Here is a 20,738-nt window from a genome sequence, read left to right as displayed (position 1 = left end):
TAACAGTTTTGCACAGTAGTTGGACATCCCAAAAGAAAGAACAAGTGTGGATTTTAAAAGGTGAGAATATACTTAGATTAGCCCCTTTAGTTTTCTTTGGATAGTGCCAAAACACATGCAGTAAATTATGTTCATGTTGCTTTCCATTGCAGAACCTCTAATATGAGCTGACTTGTAATTTAATAATTATGCAGTAATACTATCAAATGCATAGTCACATTATTTGGTATGGTATTAAGAGATTACATAAATACTTCTACTTTGATCACTGGATAACCTTGTGTTCTGCAGTCTCTTTGTTGCCTATGCTGCTCTTATACACTAAAAAAGAAACTTTGCTTCTCTTATACACTAAAAATTTTTTTAACAGAATATGGTTATAGAAGTTTAAAATATGCTTTAAATATATATATATATTTTTAAGTTAAGTACACTCCAGGCAGTCTGGGGTATTTGTACAAAAATCTGAAATCCAGAAAAATACCAAACGTTACTTTAGTATCAAAAGTTCCCTGAAGCATTCAGGCTATCACCTTTAAAATTCTTTCTGGCACCACTAGTTGAGAAAAATGTGCCTACAATTTGAAGATGCTTAAGCATTCTCCAAGTTTGAACTGTGTAAATTATGGAATTTATTGTAAAAAAAAAAAAAAAGTTATCACAAGATAATCAGTTTTTTCCCTTCTAATCCTGTGACAAACAGAGAGACTATCTATACGTATGAACAGTTAACATGCTTTATATGCTCTCATTTTTTAGGCCATACATTGAATCACGGAAATCTATGAGGGGAACCTAAAGCTGTGTCTTCCCCAGCACCTGACTCAGTAATATATTATTTGCCTGCTGCCACCCCAGGTAGCAAGTTTATTCTTAAAAGGTAAACTGAGATTAAATTTACCATGCATCAGATTTAGCAAGTGTGCAGTCACAGTGTGAGCTGGTTCAGTAAGGCAACACCAATAAAATCCAGTATTTTCTTTTTGTGGGTTAACGTCTCATCAGAACAGTAAAAGCACTATGTATTCAATCTACCCTGAATGAGGCAAAAAGTCAAACAGCACCCAAAGGTTAAATAGCAGAACAAAACAGTATAAATGGCAAGTAAAGCCATCAACTTCCTTAACTGTTTTACTATGCAGGTGTCCTAGCAATATGGTAAGAGAACATGTCAGATTCTGCCAATAGGAGTGGAAAGGAGTACAGGAATCCTGACTCAGACCAGCCTGAAGCATCCATCCCAAGATCCACTCTGAGGATGCGGGGGGGGGCGGCAGTCTATCACATCACTCAAGCAGAGATCTCAGTTGAACAGACACTAATTGCACAGAATGAAAACACAGTTAAGGACCAAGCAGACAGGACACAGATCTTTTGTTTTATACCTGTTTTTCTTGAACAAATATAGTAATTTTGAGGTGCAAATGTAAAAGACGGCTTATAATAAGTGCCTTCAGCACTCCTTTATTTAAGAAAAGAGGGGAGGAATTTGAAGAATCAGAATTTGTCGACTTTGAGGTCTCAGCTCATTTAAATGAGCAACAAAAAAACATCTGGAGAACATTAGCAGGGAAAATCTTCAATTCTAAGAATGTGGAGGTGAAGTATGGAGTTTATTGTAAAGACACAATGTTTAATCACTGCACACTAACTCCCTCAGGACTGAGATTGTCAACACATATCATGGATAAGCCTCTGTAAGACTATCTCAAGTAAAGGAGTCCGAAATTGGTGAGGATTTCTTTTCTATTATGTCAAAGAGTATTGGAAATAGGTGGGTTTAAAAATATTCACCAAGGCTAATTGATTTAAAAAAAAAAATAAATTACTGGATAGAACTATTAGTTCTATCTATTATGATATGGACAAAGTCAGATATTCAGGCTCCTTATATGTGCTGAAAAAGTAATCAGAAAAAATAATTAGGAAGTATGTGATTAAGGTATAGAAATGAGCTTTGCTGGACCCTAATCTTGTACTTCTTGCTGTCTAAAATTAGATATTTGCTTGTTCAGTACATTGAAAATACTGAAGAGACAGATGGGGGAAACAAGTCAATATATCAGTCCTTTTTTAATACAGTGAATTTAGCTTTACTGAAAGGACAACAACGAAAAAAAAATCACTGATATTGGTTAGTTTTCCAACCCTAACTATTCTATGATTCTATAAATGATCAGATGAAAATTCTTATTTGTTGTCTCTTAATTAAGAATGACAATGTTACACAAATTTCCCTACATGCATTCTTTCTTACTGTAATACATACAAATCACACACATTAGTTCAAAATTTTTAATAAAATAAATTCAGATACATTTCTTTTTCTGTCCACAGCTCCATTGTTAAGTATCAAAGAAATACATACTTCTAAGAAACTGGAAAAAAAAAAAACCAAAAATTTGAGCCACAAAGTTGGTATTGAATATATAACTCAAGATCCAGTCTGTCAAATTTGTCTAGATGAAGCAAATCGATCTTAAGCTATCCACCACTTAACATAACCCATTCTTGAAAGACACTGCTAAAATATTTACAATAAATAACTTACATCACTTAGAGTAAAAATGCTTTACAGTTTCCTGAATCAAGTGACTAAAATCAAAAGTACCAATGCAAATCATGTATAAACAAGTCTGTAAAATAACTTCCTCTAAAAAAGGAACTGTAGAAGGAGGAAAACATGTAATAGTCTATTGCATACCATACTCTAGAAACAGTACATATACACATCTACAGCCTTCAATACAATCTTCATTTTCTTTTCTTGTGCAAGAGGTTGAATATGGTCCATATGCTTAAATAAGTAAAAGCAGCAGCATGCAGTCATGTTTGTCACCATGTTTTAAGGTAGGGACAAACCTGTTTACACAAGCTAGAACCACAAAGTATGTAAAATACTCGGCCATCAATAAGCTGAATCAAGAACATTCAGCTCCACAGAAGAGGTACAGAAATGCCTTTTAAGAGTAGGCCCATACTATCTGCCTTAAGGAGACCTTTTCTAGCACTTGTCACCGTAAAAGTTCCCCCTGCTTTTATTTGTGTAGCATTTTTCAGAACAGAACGTATGCCAAGTAACGAGCTTCCAAATTACAAGATCGCTAATAATGTTAAATACAACTGAGCATTTTTTCTTGATACGGGTGAAGAGACTGTCATATGTACCAGTCTAAAGACAGATGCATTGTTCTTGCATACAGAAAACTTAAGCATCTTTTCATTACTTTTTTGCACAAGTTCAGCTTCTACAGAACTGGCAGGTATTTGAACATGAAAACCATTGCACTTTGTTCAAATCGGTTTATTTCATTTTTAAAGAAGAACAGATGTCTACTGTCTTAAAAAGCAATATAACCATGTGTGTAACTCCTGGAATGGTGATAAAGCTAAATAACTAACAGCTTGAAACCCGTATAAAATGTGGGTGTAATATTAAAACTGTGCAATTCTTAACATTGATCTAATGAAGCCTAGAAGGTCAAGTGCATAAAGGTGTTTATAGCTAACTAATGTTTATTTTGATCTGTCCCCTGGTTTGACTCCAGGAAATTAACTGCATTTTGGCAAATAAAAATGTCAGACAACAGCAGTTCCACAGCAACAGATAACTTTTCTTTTTTTTTTTAATCTTCAAACAATTTACTCACCAATATAATTTAAGGACTGATAATGTAGTTTTACGGTAAAGTCTTCTAAAATAAAAATCAGTTGAGATGCAAGAATTGTTTCATAAGTTCATATGTGGTAAAAGCTACAGCCTGAGAAGGAATGCAACGAATGTAATTTAGAGATAAACCACGGTATAATCCTCTTCGTATCCCATGTTGTTGATACACATATTTGAGTGTCTGCACCATTGTACTGGAAAAGGAAGAACTCAAATCATTACTGGATACACACATTCAGCAGTCAAAATCACTGCAAGACACTTGTTACACTTGGTTCTTAAGAGATCTATGGAGAAAAACCTATGGGACTTCGTAAAGCATTATAGACTTTTCAGGACTCAGAACACAGCCTGAGCTTCTGCAAGAAACTTGGCCATAAGAGCCAGGAATTGGAAAGAGGACAGCGAAATCCCATCTAAAGAAGTTTAAGTCTGAAAAAACCTGCCCTAATAGATACACTAAGACATTTTACATCAGAATGGCTATACATCTGTTGTCTGTCTGACAGGAAGAAGTTGAGAAGCATCAATTCTTCTTACAAATATAACACAGTAACAGAAACATAATTTGCTCAATGTAGCACACACTTCTTGCATTACAGATCAGTATTTAGGCTTGTATCCTATTCTCTTTCTTTGAGCACTTGATCATACTACCCATCCTTCTAAAGTTCTGCATAGAAAGTTTCTGTTTAGCTCTCTGTGTAGCTTCGTCCACAATGACAAAAAGCTAGTATTTTCTCTCAGAAGTGCTAAAATTTGTTATGGATATATTCAACCTTAATGAAAGAAGAATTTGCTTTGTATATGCAAGAAGAACAGTTTTCTTCACATGCTTACATTGAAACTGAGCAAATGAGTGTTGAATGCAAAACAATGTAAAAATCTGCAAGGTGCTCAATATTTCCCAGTTGTTAAAGATACTGCTGTTTGAGAACAGCTTCCATATGCCTCAAAGCTTCAAGGTTTCCTACTTGTTTTATAATCTCCTTCTCTGAAGGTATATATGCCTACTCTCCTTCAAGGCACAGCTCTCTCCAAACACAGTCACAACAATATTGTTAAATTGGGAAGGCTAATGTCTGTAAAAGTAGGCCACACAAATGCAGAAAGTAAACCCCCAATAAAAATTAACATATTTTTATTTTAAAAGTATCTGGAGTGGAAAACAGGCAAGGCCGGGGGGGGAAAGGGATTTAAGGCTGCTAAGGAAACAGAACATCAGCTTTCACAGTAAGCAACATATACATTTGTTTATGAAAGGTCACCAAGAGAGACTACTGTTACTAAGATCCAACTCATCATAGAGGAGATTAACAGTTAATCACACTGGATTTAGACATGCAGTTCCACAAGATTGAAAGTAACCAAGATAAAACTGCCCTGCAAATTAATTTTATTGAGGCAATTTAAAATTTAGGAAGTTTTTCAAGATGAAAGCTGATTTAATCCTATGATTTTAAGGATATGGTACTTGTATTTCTATTGGAAAACCCCAACGTGTGGGGTGTGGGATATTACCACCAATGCAAGAAAAGTCAAATAAATATTGTGTAAAATCATCTCATGGAACAGATTCTGCACCATTAAAAACCACTTTGAAACAATTCAGTTTCAGTAAAAGCATGCAGTCTCTCAGCAATCCTGCCAATATTAAAGGAAGACATTGCAAGTTGAGTTAATGCAAAAAGTGTTACTAATACAAACGCGGTATTATAAACAAAAGTGCTGTTGTGATTTCAGGTTTTTTTCCTAATCCCAGAATGATAATGGCAGCTTTTGCCTGTGTGGAAACTTACTCATTAAAAAAATGAAGAAATCAACAACACAATAGTTTGGGGGGTTTTATTTTGTTACTTTTAAAACTAAGATTTTAAACTTTGCTCACACATCTAAGAATCCCATTATTATGGATGAAAATAAAATACTTACAGGCACTTTTCAGAGTCTGGGAGAACTGCTCCTAACTGCATCCGCCTACGAGTTACATCAAGGGGATATCTATAGAAAAGATATTTGAACAGCAGTTCAACCAGATGTGTGATGACTATATGAATATTGTTTAAAAAAAGAATACAAAGAAGTTCACAAACAACTCCCAAGCTCCCTTTTCAGGGAGTCAGGAATCTGGCTCAGATTCTCAACACATCTGAAAGTTCTCCTAAAAAGGGAGACTTCCCCTATACAACCAAAATGAGCAAATCAGATCTCTTAATATACTCCATTTGGCATGAGTAAGGAAGATACATGAAGATCAGATGAGAGTATAAAACAGTCTGTAAAACACTGGAGAGTGAATCAAAAATAAAATTAACAGTTTAAGAATAGGAAATTAATTTGTAATGTAGTGCTTTAGTGAAAAATTGATGCCATGTAAGTCCATTAAAATAATTTTATGGACAAAATAAAACATGACAAGGACAGCATGAAAATAGAGAAAGCAGGCAAAGTAATTTAAAAAATGCCAAATACAATATATAAGACTTGGGGTTTCTTTTTTTTTTTTTTTTTTTTTTTTTTGGCTTTTTTGTTTGGTTGTTGTTGTTGTGTTTTGTTTGTTCTATGGCTTCCCAGGTTACATTGTTTTGAAAATAAATTCCAGTAATAAATTTCTGCAAGTTATACTTATGGTCAGAATTTCATAGCTTACCAAACAAGATTCCAACTGATTTTAGGAGATCTGTCTGAATTTGTTTAATTGACTCAATGCAAGTATCTTTAAAGACCCTGAAGATTAAACAGATATTTAGTAAATTAAACAGTAGGAAATAACTGAATTCCCATGTCTGACTGACCTGATTTAAAAATTTCACTAATAATAATGAGACTTATGTAAAATCATATTCGCAGATACAAGTTGCTTTAGAATGAACAGCTGTATAGGCAAACAAACAAACAACCCCACAAACAATACCCAAACTTACGATATTGTCTGAGCTATTGCTCCAGCTATGCCACCACACAGCAGATTTATGTGTGTTTTCAAAACTAAGACATCAGGATTATCTAATGAAGGCCGTCCAAGCAAGTTAGGTGCTTGAGAAAGTCCAATGCTCTTTAGGGTACCAAAGGTAAAAAACGAAAAACCTAAAAGAAAATTTAATGTACTTTCATAAAAAAAAAGCAAACTTTATCAATGCATCATCATAATAAACAAAAAGCTGCACTTACAAAATTAAACTAGTTTCCAGTTCTTTTAGAAGTTTTTCTTCAACAGAAAGAAATAAGACAAATAATATTTTGAACTTCTACGCTAACTTCTGTCCAAATGAATCAGTGTTTATAATTAACATTGGAAGAATTCTTTAAATAAGACAGGCTGAGGGTTTTAAATTACTGGATTGCTCAGGAGTTAAGAGTAACTCCTAAGATCTTTTTTAACTGAAGAAAATCTCTCATCTTTTAATTACAGGTATGTTTTAGCTAGGCACTTCTGAGGTTCCTCCATTCCACATGGCTTTAGGTTGTCTAAGTAGTTACATTAAGGTCACCAGGAGATGGAGCCAATACAGAGGCTCTGGATCTCAATCCATAAAGCTCTCTGCTCTCTTATGGATCTACTGGTTTGAGAAAAAAATACCTGAAGTGCTTTCTTGTGGGAAAACTGGGAAGCAGAAGAGAAAGAACCACTACTTTACCTCTCTCCCTCTTACCTCCAAGTTTCAGAAAAGGTAAGCTTTGCCTATTGAGGTTGCTTTAACACACATTGATCAGTTCTAGATTAAGACTGAAGAGTTGCAAATGCTTCTACTGGCCTCCCCTCTCCACTCAGTAAAAACCAGAATCTTTTTATTTTAACAGAAGCTAATTAACTAGGTGTACAAATGCATTATGTAAATCTAATAGTACACATAACTGCTGAAGGATTGCCATGTCCTGTTTTCAACTTACCCGCATATGGCGCCATTCCTACAATAGTTGGCATCAGCCCTCTGTAGAACCCACTAAAACCACCTTCCTTTGAAAGAAAAATACAAGTACATTTTTGGCAAGAAATACAACAGATATCTTAAGAAGTCATATGACTGTTCATACAAATTCACATGACAGCAATCTGATTTGCATCATCTAGCACAAAGGAGCTGGAATTGAGGGAACTGCTGCCACAGGATATACAGAAGTGAAGGAGAAAAATCTACATCCAATAGAGACATCTCTGCATTATACATATCCCTTCTCCCCATTTTTTTTTCCTGTATCATTACTACTAGCTCTTGAAAAGCAATTCCTCTCTGCTGTTTTTGAACTCCTACTTACATAGTCTTAGCAGCCTAAGTAGAAGCATCTAGATAATTTTTTACATTAAAACGATTCAATGTGCACGCAATGAAGTCATGTTATTTTCCACCAAGCCACTATTTTCAATGCAGTGCAACATTCTTTAAAGAGCATACTTTGCTTTGACAGGACTGAAGATTAAAAGAAAAAATACCTTTGTGTAAATCATCTTGAATGTATGGATAATTCCCATGTACTTGTGTTCCCCTTTTACTTGGAATGCCAGACGAACTCTAACCATATCAAGAGGGTAAGTACAAATCACTGCTGTAATACCTTTATTAAAAACAAAAACAAAACAAGCAAACAAAACTCACCTACACCTTATCTGATTCTAGGATTATTTTGAAAATCAAAATTTCCTTTTGTGGCAGTGAATATAATTAGCATATACAAATTACTTGGTTAAAAAAACACTTAAAGTCACTTATAATCAGCAAATAGAAACACTAACTTCAGGAACACGTGAAGGATTTATGTTTATACTTTGTGTTCACTGAAGTGGTACATCTAGGCTTTGATTTTCCAAAGACTTACAGGCCTAACTGTATTCAAATGAACAATCTTATTTAAGTTCATGGTTTATAAGCATCAGGCTAGCCAACTGCATCAGCTTTTCTGGATTGCAACCATGAAACTTAATCCAACCATAGCTTGGGAAAAAAAAATAAAAAAGCAAACAAAAAAAATAAAAAAGCAAACCACCAAATTTACATGTTTAATTTCAAAAAGGTTGTCAGAATTTGATGTGATTACTGGATACAGACACATGTATCTACTGCCTCTGAAAATATTAAATATATTCTAATGGCATTTAAAGGAAAGTCAGAGTGGTAGTGATGAAAAGTACTTCACTGCATTGCATTACTGCATTTTAATAGTTCATGTCAACACCTGCTTTAAAACTCTGACCAAAACAACCTAGTTCTAGACTTAAGATGCCCAGAAAAACAAATCTTGGTATTTATCCAGCTATGAACTGCTTCAAAACTGCTTAGATGCTGATCAACTTGTACTTTTGGAAACAGACCTTCAGTACATAAAACAACTCCTCCAACAGTTACCTGAGTAACAAATTATTTCCTACTGCTAGTTTTTGAGATAAACCACTCAATTGCTGACAAATGATTTGAAGGTAACAGTTAAAACTGTTTACTAAAAACAGAGGTCATTTCTGATGTCATATCACCAGCACTTCAAAACAAAACAGAACAAAACAAACAAGCAAAAAAAAACTAGGAAAAGGAGAAAAAGAAAGCAAAAACCTTTTGTTTTTCCTAGCAGACTCTGAATTAGTTAAACATTACCTTTAAAAATTAGTCTCACAGAAGATAAGCACACTTTTTATGCTGGCAAGAAATTACCAACTCCTCTTTAAGTTTTAATAGTGTCTGAATAATACTTCTTTTTGTAGGTGTGTAATTTCTCCTCCTTTCCAAAAAGTCAAAAGAAAACCATAACAGGGAGGGGATAAAAAAAATAAAAACATCAAAACCCAAACACAACTCCACCAGCAAACAAACTCTTCACAGAAAGTCATTCCTTTTTTTTTTTTTTTTTTTTTCCTTTCTCTTAAAATCCTCTAGCCGTGAAGTCTGGGGAAAAAAATGGGATTTTTAGTATCAGCCACAAAATATGCTTTCTTGAAGCAACTGAGAGAGGCATGTTACTGCTTACTGTTCATATAAGCAAAATATATATACAAGGGATCAACATTTCTTTTAGGACTCACAAGAGACACTATCCTTTCTGGGAAGAATGGTGATCAGTTTTGGGACACAAAGTTATTCTGGTGAAATCAACAAAATTACTCATCTCTATTCCCTAATTATGAGTTGTCAGAAATCAAACCACAGCATCTTAAGGCTGATTCCCTGTCTTGAGGGAGCAAAGTCTATCCCAGATAATGACAGTTGAGATAAAAATTTCTCCCACGGTCAGTTAAACAGGACAGAATTAGAAGTATCTCAACACTTAAGGGACACATACTGCAGTTCCCAGTGTCTGATCTGAATAACCATAATAGGTTACTGGGTTATAAGATACCGGGTTACACAGATCTTTACTGAGACTTAGCATCAATGAAGCACATCAGGAATTAGTGTTCTCAATTTGCTTCCCAGGCTTTGGGAGATAAATCCCTGTACAGATAATCTCATAGTTATCTCCCAATTTCCCTACTATTCCTCCAATCTTAATAACTTATTTTCTTTGGAAATGAAAAATTGTCTGGAGGCAAGGAAAAAAAAAAATTGTTTTTTATACCTGTATTTACAGAGATCAGGTCCTGCAAACATATCCAACAGGCAAGTTTTTACCATTTCTGTATTCTGCTCTTTGTACTTTATCATTGACTATGTACATCAAATTAAGTAGTACAGGCCAGTCTCACCTCTGCCCAGCAAGATCACGGAGCAGATTCTCCTGGAAACTATGCTACGGCACATGGAAAATGAGGTGATTGGTGACAGCCAACATGGCCTCACTAAGGGCAAATCGTGCCTGACAGATTTGATGGCCTTCTACAACAGGTTGACAGCACTGGTAGGTAAAAGAAGAGCAATTGACATCACCTACCCAGACCTGTGCAAAGCATCTGACACTATCCCACACGACATACTTCTTTCTAAATTGGAGAAGCATGGATTTGATGGATAGACTCAGTGGCTAAGGAACTGGCTGGACAGTCACACTCAAAGAGATCAATGACTTGATGTACAAGTGTAGACCAGTGAGGACTGGTGTTCTTCTGACATCAGTATTAAGACCAGCACTACTGAACATCTTTGTCAATGACATGGACAGTGCGATTGAGTGAACTCTCAGCAGGTTTTCTGATAGCACCAATCTGTGTGATGTGGCTGACCTGCTGGAGGGAAGGTAAGCTATTCAAAGGGGCCTTGACATGCTTAAAAGGTGGGCCCATGTGAACCTCTCGAAGTTTAAGAAGGCCAAGTACAAGGTCCTACACCTCAGTTGCGACAATCCCAAGCACAAAGACAGACTCGGCAGAAAGCGGATTGAGAACAGCCCTACGGAGAAGGACTTGGAAGTGTTAGTTAATGAGAAGCTCAACAGGAGACAGCAGTGTGTGCTCGCAGCCCAGAAACAAACCGTATCCTGGGCTGCACTAGAAGAAGCATGACCAGCAGGTCATAGAATCGTAGAATAGTTACAGTTGGAAAGGACCTTAAGATCATATAATTCCAACTCCCCTGGCATGGGCAGGGACACCTCGCACTAAACCATGCCACCCAAGACTCCATCTAACCCAGCCTTGAACACTGTCAGGGATGGAGCATTCACAACTTCTTTGGGCAACCTGTTCCAGTGGCTCATCACCCTCACAGTAATTAATTTCTTCCTTATATCTAACCTAAACTCCCCTATTTAAGTTTGAACCCATTACCTCTTAACCAAGGGAGGCAATGCTCCCCTTCTAATCCACGCTCGTGAGACTCCTCCTGCAGTACTGCATTCAGCTCTGGGACCCCCAACATAAGGACACAGACCTGCTCAAGAGAGTCCAGAGGAGGCCACAAAGATGATGAGAGGGCCTGAGCACCTTTCCTGTGATGACAGGCTGAAAGAGCAGGGCTTGTTCAACCTGGAGAAGAAAAGCCTCTGGGGAAACCTTAGAGCAGTCTTCAGATACCTAAATGGGGCCTACAGGAAAGCTGGAGGAACTTTTTACAAAGGCATGTAGCAAGAGGACAAGGGGGAATGGCTTTAAGCTGAAAAAGGGTAGATTTATATTAGATAAAAAGAAGTTATTTACTGAGAGGGTAGTGAGGCACTGCAAGAGGTTGCCCAGAGAAGCTGTGAAGGTTGCCCCATCGCTGGAAGTGTCCAAGGCCAGGTTGGATAGGGCTTTGAGCAACCTGGTCTAGTGAAAGGTATCCCTGCCCATGGCTTGGGGAATTGGAACAAGATAATCTTCCTTGGTCCCTTCCAACTCAAACCATTCAGAGGTATATAGTTCAACAAGCAGTAAGCACAAGTCAAATCCTTGAACTGCAGAAGATAACTAGCTCCTTAACTAGTGTAAAGATTAATTTATCAAGGAAGCACCTCATGAGCCAAGCAAAGCTTCAGGAACTATACATTCAGAGAAACAGCTGATGACAAAGAATATTCATCGGACAGGTTGTTCCAGTTTGAGCTGGAATACAGTTAATTTTCTTCCTAGTAGCTGGTGCAGTGCTATATTTTGGCTTTAGTCTGAGAATAATGCTGATAACACACAGATGTTTTAGTTGTTGCTTAAGTAGTGCTTAGCCTAAATCAAGGACTTCTCAGTCTCTCATGCTCTGCCATTGAGGAGCAAGAAGCTGGGAGGGAGCAGAGACAGGACACCTGACTCAAACTAGCCAGAAGTATTCCATACCACATCATGCTCAGTAAATAAACTGGGGGGAGTTGGCCAGGAGGCACCTTATCACTGATGACTCAGGGACCAACTGAGTATCAGTGGGTGGTGTGAGCAAGTGTACTGTGTATCACTTGGGGGTTGCTTAGGGGCCTTTATTCCTTTCTCTCCTTATATTTCCTATTATTACAGTTTACTTTATTTCAATTATTAAACTGTTCTTATCTCAACCCAAGGGGTTTTATCTTTTTCTGATTCTCCTCCCCACCCCACCAAGACACAGGTTGAAGAAAGGCCTAATTTACAAGTCCTAATATTTCTAGTCTTACAATATGTAATTCTGAGTCTTAATGACACCTGAAGAAATAAACAGCACAGATTCTTTTTAAATGGTGACTCACATAGGTAACTGTTAATTACATACTATTTAAAATTGAGACAGTATCCTCTCAGATCCACACCATTTTCCAATTGCATTTACTAAAAGTAAAAAACTAAAAACATGTTTTCTGTAAAAGTTTAATGGAATTTGAGTTGATTCTAGATAACATTTGGTAATTTTTAGCTTTTTTGATTTTTAAGTTCATCAAGTGCAGGGTAGGAAATACACATTTCTGTGCTTTGGTTCAGATTTTTCAATTAGAAAATACAAAAATACTTACATTTGCAAAATCACCCTGTGATATAGGTGTTATTTGATCATTTTGTTTCCTAAACCCCACAGACCTCTATGATTTCTCTATCTTCTCTCCAGCTGTCTTTCCTTAGAAGTTATGCACCATCCATCTCTTAATGAGGTGTTACAACTGAAATTTGAATCACACAAGACTCAGGAAATTCAGAGTTAAAGTTTCCACAGTAACTTTAACTTGGCCTCCTTAAATATATGCATTACAATAGGTTTTTCTTTTCCCTTACTCCACTGCCCCCATCCTCATTGCCTTGTTTTCCCTTGCTTTTGATCCTGTTTATCCGTTACAGAAGATACTCATCACTTCGAAACTAATTCTGTTGACTGCTAGTAATGTTGGAAACACTGACATAAGCAACACTTAAGTACCAGTAGTGTAGACAGAAGTGAAAGCAGGCAGCTGTGTGGGTACTTGGTGTAAAGAGGACAAAAAGGAAAGAGAAACAAGGGTTATCCATTTTCAGCTGCATAATATTGGGCTTCAGGAAACTGTGAAGACCCCTCTCCAACAACACTGAGGTGCATGCAGCGTGCCATCTCCTTTAGTCAGTTAAACTTGAAAGAAACAGAGTAATATCCCTCATTGGAGCAAGCAAGAAACTATGCCACAGGATTTAAAGCAAGAAATATTAATAGTTGCTTTTAAAAGTCTTTTCTTATTTTGTTTGCAAACCTAGATAACTTCTGTATCAGATTTCAAACTCTACGCTCTTCTTAGTGCCTCTTTTCTCTTCATATTTTCTCAGCATACTCAATATAAATAGTAGGACACTCACACGTGATAGTATTACTATACCTGACTGCTGTATTGATTTCACCACATGCCCAAGTCTAGCTCATCTATGCAGCTTTGGGGTTCTCCATACCAGACTATTGAGTATATTGTACTTAAATGCACCACATGAAACATTTCATTTGATCACAGTTTCCAGGTAGTACTGTATATGAATTTTAATTCTATTACTTAAGCACACAAACCAGATTTAACCAGTAAGATGCCTCAAACAATGCCAGATGCTATTAATTTATCTACACAAAGAATTCCAGCATGTCCAACACTGCCAGAGTTAAGCTGATTAGTCAATGTTTTCACAGTGCCTCAAGTCAGGTTCTAGGTCTCTGACAAAGCTCCTCAAACTCTCCTTTGGGGAAGGTGGAAGAGGAGAGGAAGGGTGTGTTCTTTACTACAGTTAAAGAAACAAAAAAAGAAAAAAAAGAAACAAACAAACAAAAAAAAACACACAACAAAAAAACCACCTAAGTATTTTTTCCACTTCTTTCAGATACAAAGCCAAGTTCTGGAACATATCTTGCCAAATGTGTTTTGCTGAGTTTTAGGATCTTTGAATTGTTTCACTCCATTCTCTTTCGTTTTCTTCTGATGGCATGCAAAACCAAAATACTTTCATAATATCTTCGTAGTTTAACTAAAGCTAGTATTAACAAATCCCATTATTTTTATTCCAAAAAGAAGCTAAATATTAATATTCATGTCATAACTACTTATAAAACAGTATTAAGCCTAAAAACTACAAACTAAAGAACCACCTCAACTGAAAAACAGTCCACTATTACTTAGCCTTCTCTGTTTTTTCTTAGCCACCTATGGCTAAATGACTAGCAAAAGGAAAACAGAAATGTATAATCATACTATATACTGGCAGTTTAAAATGGGATTTTTCTACTGATATTGCACTAATTGATAAATTATGCTTTTTAACGTTCACATGTATGATCTAAAAAGTATCATGACACTCCTTCATTGCATGTTGAAAAGTACAGACATTCCTGGCAAATCCAAAAAATCCACCCATTTAAGGGTAGATTCTTACAATTCTCTCTAATTCTATGGACTTATATTCAACATAGTAGAAATGGCAGTCAGGCTGATAAGCCAATTCTATTAAAATCTGCATCTTTATACTTGATGAGGCTGGATTTTTCATTTTTTTAAAGCCATAATGAACACAAAAACTGTGCTTTACAACACAGCACAGAATTCAATGCTTGAGAAAATATATTTTAAAGAATACTGAGACAAACGGTTTTCAATTAGGCAACTATTCATTCCATTAACCATTTACTAGTATTTTTGCTTAACACAAATCTGCAACAGTTTGACCTGAGAACACATCAAATCATCCTCTAAACAAATATTAACTTTCCAGCAAAAGGGATGTCTGAAATCCAAGTACAGAACTATACCTGCCATAGATCCAGCCATTAATCGATGCACATGCCCTGAAATCCCAAGTTGCTTCTTTATTACCTACAAAATACAGCACATTTACAACAATTGTACATCAGAAAATACAGGGAAGTACATCACACAGTTTATTAGCACATGCAACCTCTGCAGCTGTTTCCAAAAAGTTTACAACACTACAAATTCAAACCAAATCACTTAATTACTGTTAAAGGAATTTTCTGAGCATTGCTGCTGTTACCAAGTTCTTACTAAAAACATGAAAGTGCCAAAATTCTACTAACAAGGCAGAATGATTAGTTCAAAGTATTTGTACTTTTTACTACTTCAGAAACTAGACTGATTAGTTATCTTTAACACGTTATACAAGGCAAACAATACTATCCTTGCATGAGAGAATGAAAAGGACACTGAGAAAAGCTGAAAAGTGAGACATTTCAGATGAGTAAATTTTTCTTCTACACATAGCACATGAAACATACTCCTATAAGGTTGTTTTTAAGACTTTAACTGGATTAAAAAAAAAAATGCAAGCTTTTATCGAATAACAGACTATTTAAGAAGCAATTACTGCTATCAAGAAAATAATTTCACATCTTCCTTCATATTTTTTCCCATTCTACGCATTTCTGCAAAACATCTTGAATGTTGTTGTCAATTAATAAATAAATTGCTCTGATGCCAAATGGTTTCTCAAAATCTGCAGATTTGTAAATCATTTCATTATAAAGCATGGCATGCAGTCTTTCCCTCAACACAACATAAAACAAGCACAAATCAACAGCATTTATGATTACACCACAAAAAAGAAACTGTAAAGCTTGTAACAATTACTTCTTTGTATCAGCCTTCTGAAATTTGCTCTTTAGGGAAGGGAAAAGCAATTTCAGTCTGTCTTTCAGTAAAGATCATGCAATTTACTTCACTGGGTATTCAATCTGACCTCCTGAACACAGAATTCTTTATCGCTAACAGTAAAATGGTATTTGTCACCACATATAGGGAATGTTTAAAACATGTTTATGTTAACACCTGACCTCCAAAAGAAGTTGCATGGATTTATTATGTATTAATGCATTAAATGCAGAAGAGCAGAAAGGAATCCACCAATTTTGTACAACCCTGAAATAAGGATTTTCTCTTCCAGGTCATTTCTATCTAGAGCCTGACATAGTCATTTGTGAAGTCAAATACAGCAGTCATATCCTGACAGATTTTCAAATTTAAGTTATTCCATCCATCAAGTACTAAGAAACCCAACACAATAGGTTCCATTTCATGTCTTGTTGCTACATTATTCACAAAGGGCTACTTTATAGCAATATAAACAGCAGCAGACTTGAGATTAATTTTTTTTTCATTAAAAAAAAGTATTCTCACAATACAAAGGTACGAAAATCAGTGGGGTTTTTTTCCCTTTAAGTAATACTACAAAAAGTTTCACTGGTGTCCTGACATTTTTAACAGGTAGATTCAGATAAACTTAATAAGCAACCTTAGAAAAGACATGCAGCTAATTAATATCGTAAAAGTGTCAGTTTTGACCACTTAAAGAATCTGTATGCACTGTAGGCAGGAAAATAAAAAAGAAAAAGAAAACAAAATAAATATGACTACCTTTTTATATTGGTCAAATGCCATAAACTGAATTGCGCCATATGGAAAGATTCTAATCATCATTGCCCCGTTTCCTTTATACAGCCCAAGGTAACCTTCCTTTCTGGGGACTGCACACAACGTAGAAAACACTCCTGCCAGCAATACAAAAAAGGTATTTTTTGTGGGGAGGGGAAAAAATCAATCAAGCAAATATTAATAACAAAGTATGCATAGAACTGAGGCTGGATAGTGTTGCCTATTAACTATGAGAGTGGAAAATCCACTTTCAATGCCCAAACACTGCCAGAAGGAGGAGATTTAAGGTTAAATCTTATCAGTTTTCTCACCTCCCAGACTCAGTGAACCTCTTTCCAAATCACACATTCAGGCCCCATGACTTCCTGGGCTGCAAGCAATCCTACTGCAGATGATGCTATCCACCCACAGAAGCTAATACTAGCAACAGAAGGAAAGAAACTGGTTGACTTGCAATTCAGCCAATTCAAAATAAATACTTAAAAATCTAAAGCCATGGGGAAACAATCTGATATTGCTACATGCCATCATGAAGGAAAGGAAGTAAATGAGTTTAAGACTGTCACTACTTCCACCTTAAACATTTCACACTTCCTGTCTCAGGATTGTTGCAATGTGAAGCAATCCTATTCCCTTAATAGGTAAGAAATAATGCAAGATCACACAAAGTTTGGGAAGAACCTACAGTTTTATTATAAACATATTATCAGTTATGCACAATTGCTATCAAATGGAGTTTTAAATTCTTTTTTAAAGGAACAAACTAACAGTTAAACAGTTTTCATTCATATGCAACTATTTAATTATGTAAGAGCTGAACATGAAAAAGGCTTACACATTTATCTTACTTTCAGCCAGTTAAAAAAAAAAAAAAAAAAAAGAGTAGTTGAAAAACTTCAAATGGAAGTTTCACTAAAACAAGTATTATTTAGTTTCTGGAATTCCAAGAATACAATATTAAATGTGTTTTTAAGATGTCATGCAAAAACTTATGCCATGATTAAAATTTCTCTCTATTCTGCCATGAGGAGTTACTGTTCTTATTTCTTAAAACTCATGCTCCAAGAGCCATGTGGCACCAAAGCCAGACCAAGGGCAGCAAAAACATTTAGTGAGGGCTTTGTAACTAATCAATCCATCATGTCTCTGCACTTACAGGTATCTCACCCACATAATATTCTTCTTTGTCTACATGTAACAAGGATATGCAGTGAAGTCAGACACATTTCAAATAATCAGCACCATATCTAACCCCCTAAATAGGGAAGAATAGATGATTTTATTTGCTAATTATGACATAGTACAAAGCAAACAAAATAAAAAATTAATGTATCAGTCAAACCAATTATTTCAGCCTTCAATTCTTAGACTGCAGATCTGAGTGCCTATTTATGTTATCGAAACACTACCCTACTTGTGTTTTCCTTTTTGGTACAGTCAAGGGAGTATATTCACAAAAACTCCATTGAATTCTGTTTCTGTTTAGTGTCTGAGGGGAAAAATTCCAAAGTTTCGTTACACGTAAAATTAACCTATTCCATTTGTTTTCTTGGCACTTATATTCAGAACCTAAGTTATGACATTTTTCAAGAACGTACGACATAAAATACCTCAAATGCTATGCACAAGAGGGAACTGTTACAGCCCCACAGAGAATGGTTCTGAACATGCTAACTGTAGGGTTTTTTTCTCACCATGATGCAACACAGATGCTGAAGACAGATTGGCTGCACAAATCCACTTCTACCTTCAATTCACAACCACCATGCTGCTGTCTGTAAGCGAGCACGTGTGAGTTTTGCAGGATTCAGTGGTCATTATCTTGTAATCACCATCACCTGTGCACAAGGGCTGCTGAGCCCTGAGAACTGGCAATCGCTGTAGCAGACTGCAGCAGTTACCAGCAGCAATGACGGTTCTTAAGGATATGATCCAAGCTTTGAACCTGTGATTACCAATCTCCTGCAGGCTTCAGTGAGGGGAAGATCAAGCCGAGCTCTTACATGTCTTATTGAGGATTATTCTGATATCTCAATCTCTAACACACCAACCAATGCCACAATTTACTTGCACAGGACTTCAATTTTCTTCTTAAACACTAACAAAACGTGGCACAGAGACTGATCAGACTGATGCAACCTTCTGTCCGGTCAATGCCTTTTTTTTTTTAATCAGCCACATCATATATATCAGCATGCACAAGCTATACATATTGCATTTAAAATAAAAAATGAGACAGTAGCCATCTTACCTAGGTGTTTGTAATGGTGGTTATGAGCTTGCAGCAAAATCTTTACTCGATCCAGTGGTGCAGTAGTTGTTTTGGCACAACATCCTGCAACACCTTTCCAAAAGGGGAAACAGAAAAGTGATGGGATGCAAAAGTTCTTTACATCAGAGATAAATAAGGTATTTCTTTAAAAAATTTAAATTTAAATGGAATAGGGGAGGAGAAACTCAGGAACTGAAAAAAGCCCTTATGATGAGTAAACAGCCTCTATTAGAAACAAGCTACAAAATCCTTAAAGCCTTAATGAAACATATAAACTACTTTTCCGGATTACAAAAACCCAGGACTCCACTGCTCTCAGCTGCTGCAGTCACAGCAGAACCTGTCAGAGAAAGCTGCGCAGTTTTCCACCTGGTTTCCTCCTCCTCCTCTTCTGCGGAAAACTGCCCCGGCTACTCTCCCAGAGGAGTGAAATACGTGTCCACTGTGTACCCTGCGCTGCTTCAGAGCCAGAGATGCAACAGCGAGCGCAGACTGACATGAAAAGTTTAAATGAACGAAACGTCTTTCTATCCCCTTGCAAACCAGGCAAATGGGACGACACCCCATGGGAAGAACAAAGAGGCTTTTTCTGTCAGAGGTTAATAATACGGGACACTGCTCGCGAGGCTGGCTCCCACTTCACAATCCCGGAATCCTCACAACCGCAGTCACAATTGCTTCCGGAAGCGGACAACCAACCTTTCCCCCGCACCCTGGCGAGGGCTAGCGCTCTCGGATCCTTTAATTGACGACTGCCCGGGACTCCTCACTGGTGCTGATACACGTGCGAGTCACTCACCTGTACCGAGCCACCGCGCACTAACACATCGGGGAAGGAAAAAAAGAAACCCCCACTTCCCCTAGTGACGATCCTCTCGACAACAGCTTTACGGGGGATATTGACACGGAAGTGACCTTCACCCTCCCCCACACTCCGCACCCCGCCCCCCCTCCCTGCTCTCCCGCTCCTTGCAGCCCGTGGAAGGCCCGCACAGACCAGGGACCGCACGCCGCCAGGCAGCGGCCCGCCTGGAACACCCACCTCCAGCGATGAAGGAGCGCAGCCAGTAGAAGTCGCGGTGTGCCGCGCCCGGGGGCAGCGCGGCACCGGGCCCCGCCGCCGCCGGGGAAGCCATGGGGCAGAGCCACGCCTGGCGCGGGCAGCGGCGGCTCCCTCAGGCGGCGAGCGGGCAGGGCACGGGGCAGCGGCGCCCCGGCCGCGGCGCAGGGGCGGAGCTCGGGGCGGCCCGCGATGAGCCATAGCTGGGGCCGGCAGGCCGCGCCGAGGCGCCTGCGGATCGCGTCAGACGCGGGGAGGCGGGCGTGGGGAGGCGTTGGGTGGTCCGGGAGAGCCGCGAGTTAATCCGCCCGGGGCTGTCGGTGTGGCCGGTGGTCACTGTTTACTCGGTCCGGCGCAGCGCGGAGGATAGCTGAACGGGGAGCCAGCTCCTCAGCCAGCCGTGTGAATTGTCAGTACCCCCGGGAACCGCTTGTTGCTGATGGAAAAAACGTCATCGATACTCTACTTTTCCGACGCATACATATTTGTAGACCTGTGTGTGCAACCAAAGCATAAATAGTGTTAATTAGGCTATACAGTAAAATACATCCGTTTGA

At 37.6% G+C, this 20,738-nt stretch overlaps 1 protein-coding gene across 6 annotated transcripts; it reads right to left on the bottom strand.

The window, feature by feature from the left end:
• Positions 1–1,825: 1,825 nt before the first annotated feature.
• Positions 1,826–20,287, bottom strand: SLC25A16 (solute carrier family 25 member 16). 6 transcript variants are annotated; one of them, XR_013957224.1, is made up of 10 exons: positions 20,164–20,287; positions 19,101–19,193; positions 16,832–16,965; positions 15,214–15,277; positions 8,103–8,224; positions 7,562–7,628; positions 6,595–6,757; positions 5,603–5,671; positions 3,651–3,864; positions 1,826–2,378 (listed from the first exon to the last, which is right to left on the bottom strand). XR_013957224.1 is itself a non-coding variant. In XM_080621435.1 (9 exons), the coding sequence occupies exons 1-9, from the start codon at positions 20,255–20,257 to the stop codon at positions 3,708–3,710; spliced, it is 963 nt and encodes a 320-aa protein (XP_080477561.1). In that variant the 5' UTR covers positions 20,258–20,287; the 3' UTR covers positions 1,826–3,707. The 6 variants fall into 6 exon arrangements, 5 of the variants coding, with proteins under 5 accessions (XP_080477561.1, XP_080477563.1, XP_080477564.1 ...); XM_080621435.1 differs by having other exon boundaries at positions 1,826–3,864; XM_080621437.1 differs by lacking the exon at positions 20,164–20,287 and adding an exon at positions 17,161–17,269 and having other exon boundaries at positions 1,826–3,864; positions 19,101–19,182.
• Between the last annotated feature and the right edge of the window lie 451 nt (positions 20,288–20,738).

The sequence above is a fragment of the Psittacula echo genome, assembly GCF_963264785.1.
Source record: "Psittacula echo genome assembly, chromosome: 6".
NCBI classification, from domain to species: Eukaryota; Metazoa; Chordata; class Aves; order Psittaciformes; family Psittacidae; genus Psittacula; species Psittacula echo.
Note: the sequence above shows the minus strand (reverse complement) of the source record. Positions and strands in the feature narration are given on the sequence as shown.

What these genes read in the sequence shown, in the direction of transcription:
- SLC25A16 (XM_080621435.1), bottom strand. Translation starts at nt 20,257, where the DNA reads ATGGCTTCCCCGGCGGCGGCGGGGCCCGGTGCCGCGCTGCCCCCGGGC. An exon ending in GCGCTCCTTCATCGCTGGAG is followed by an intron (nt 19,194 to 20,163) that starts GTGGGTGTTCCA and finishes CCTTTTGGAAAG; the next exon opens with GTGTTGCAGGATGTTGTGCC. An exon ending in CCAGACTCTGAAAAGTGCCT is followed by an intron (nt 3,865 to 5,602) that starts GTAAGTATTTTA and finishes TTCCTTTTCCAG; the next exon opens with TACAATGGTGCAGACACTCA.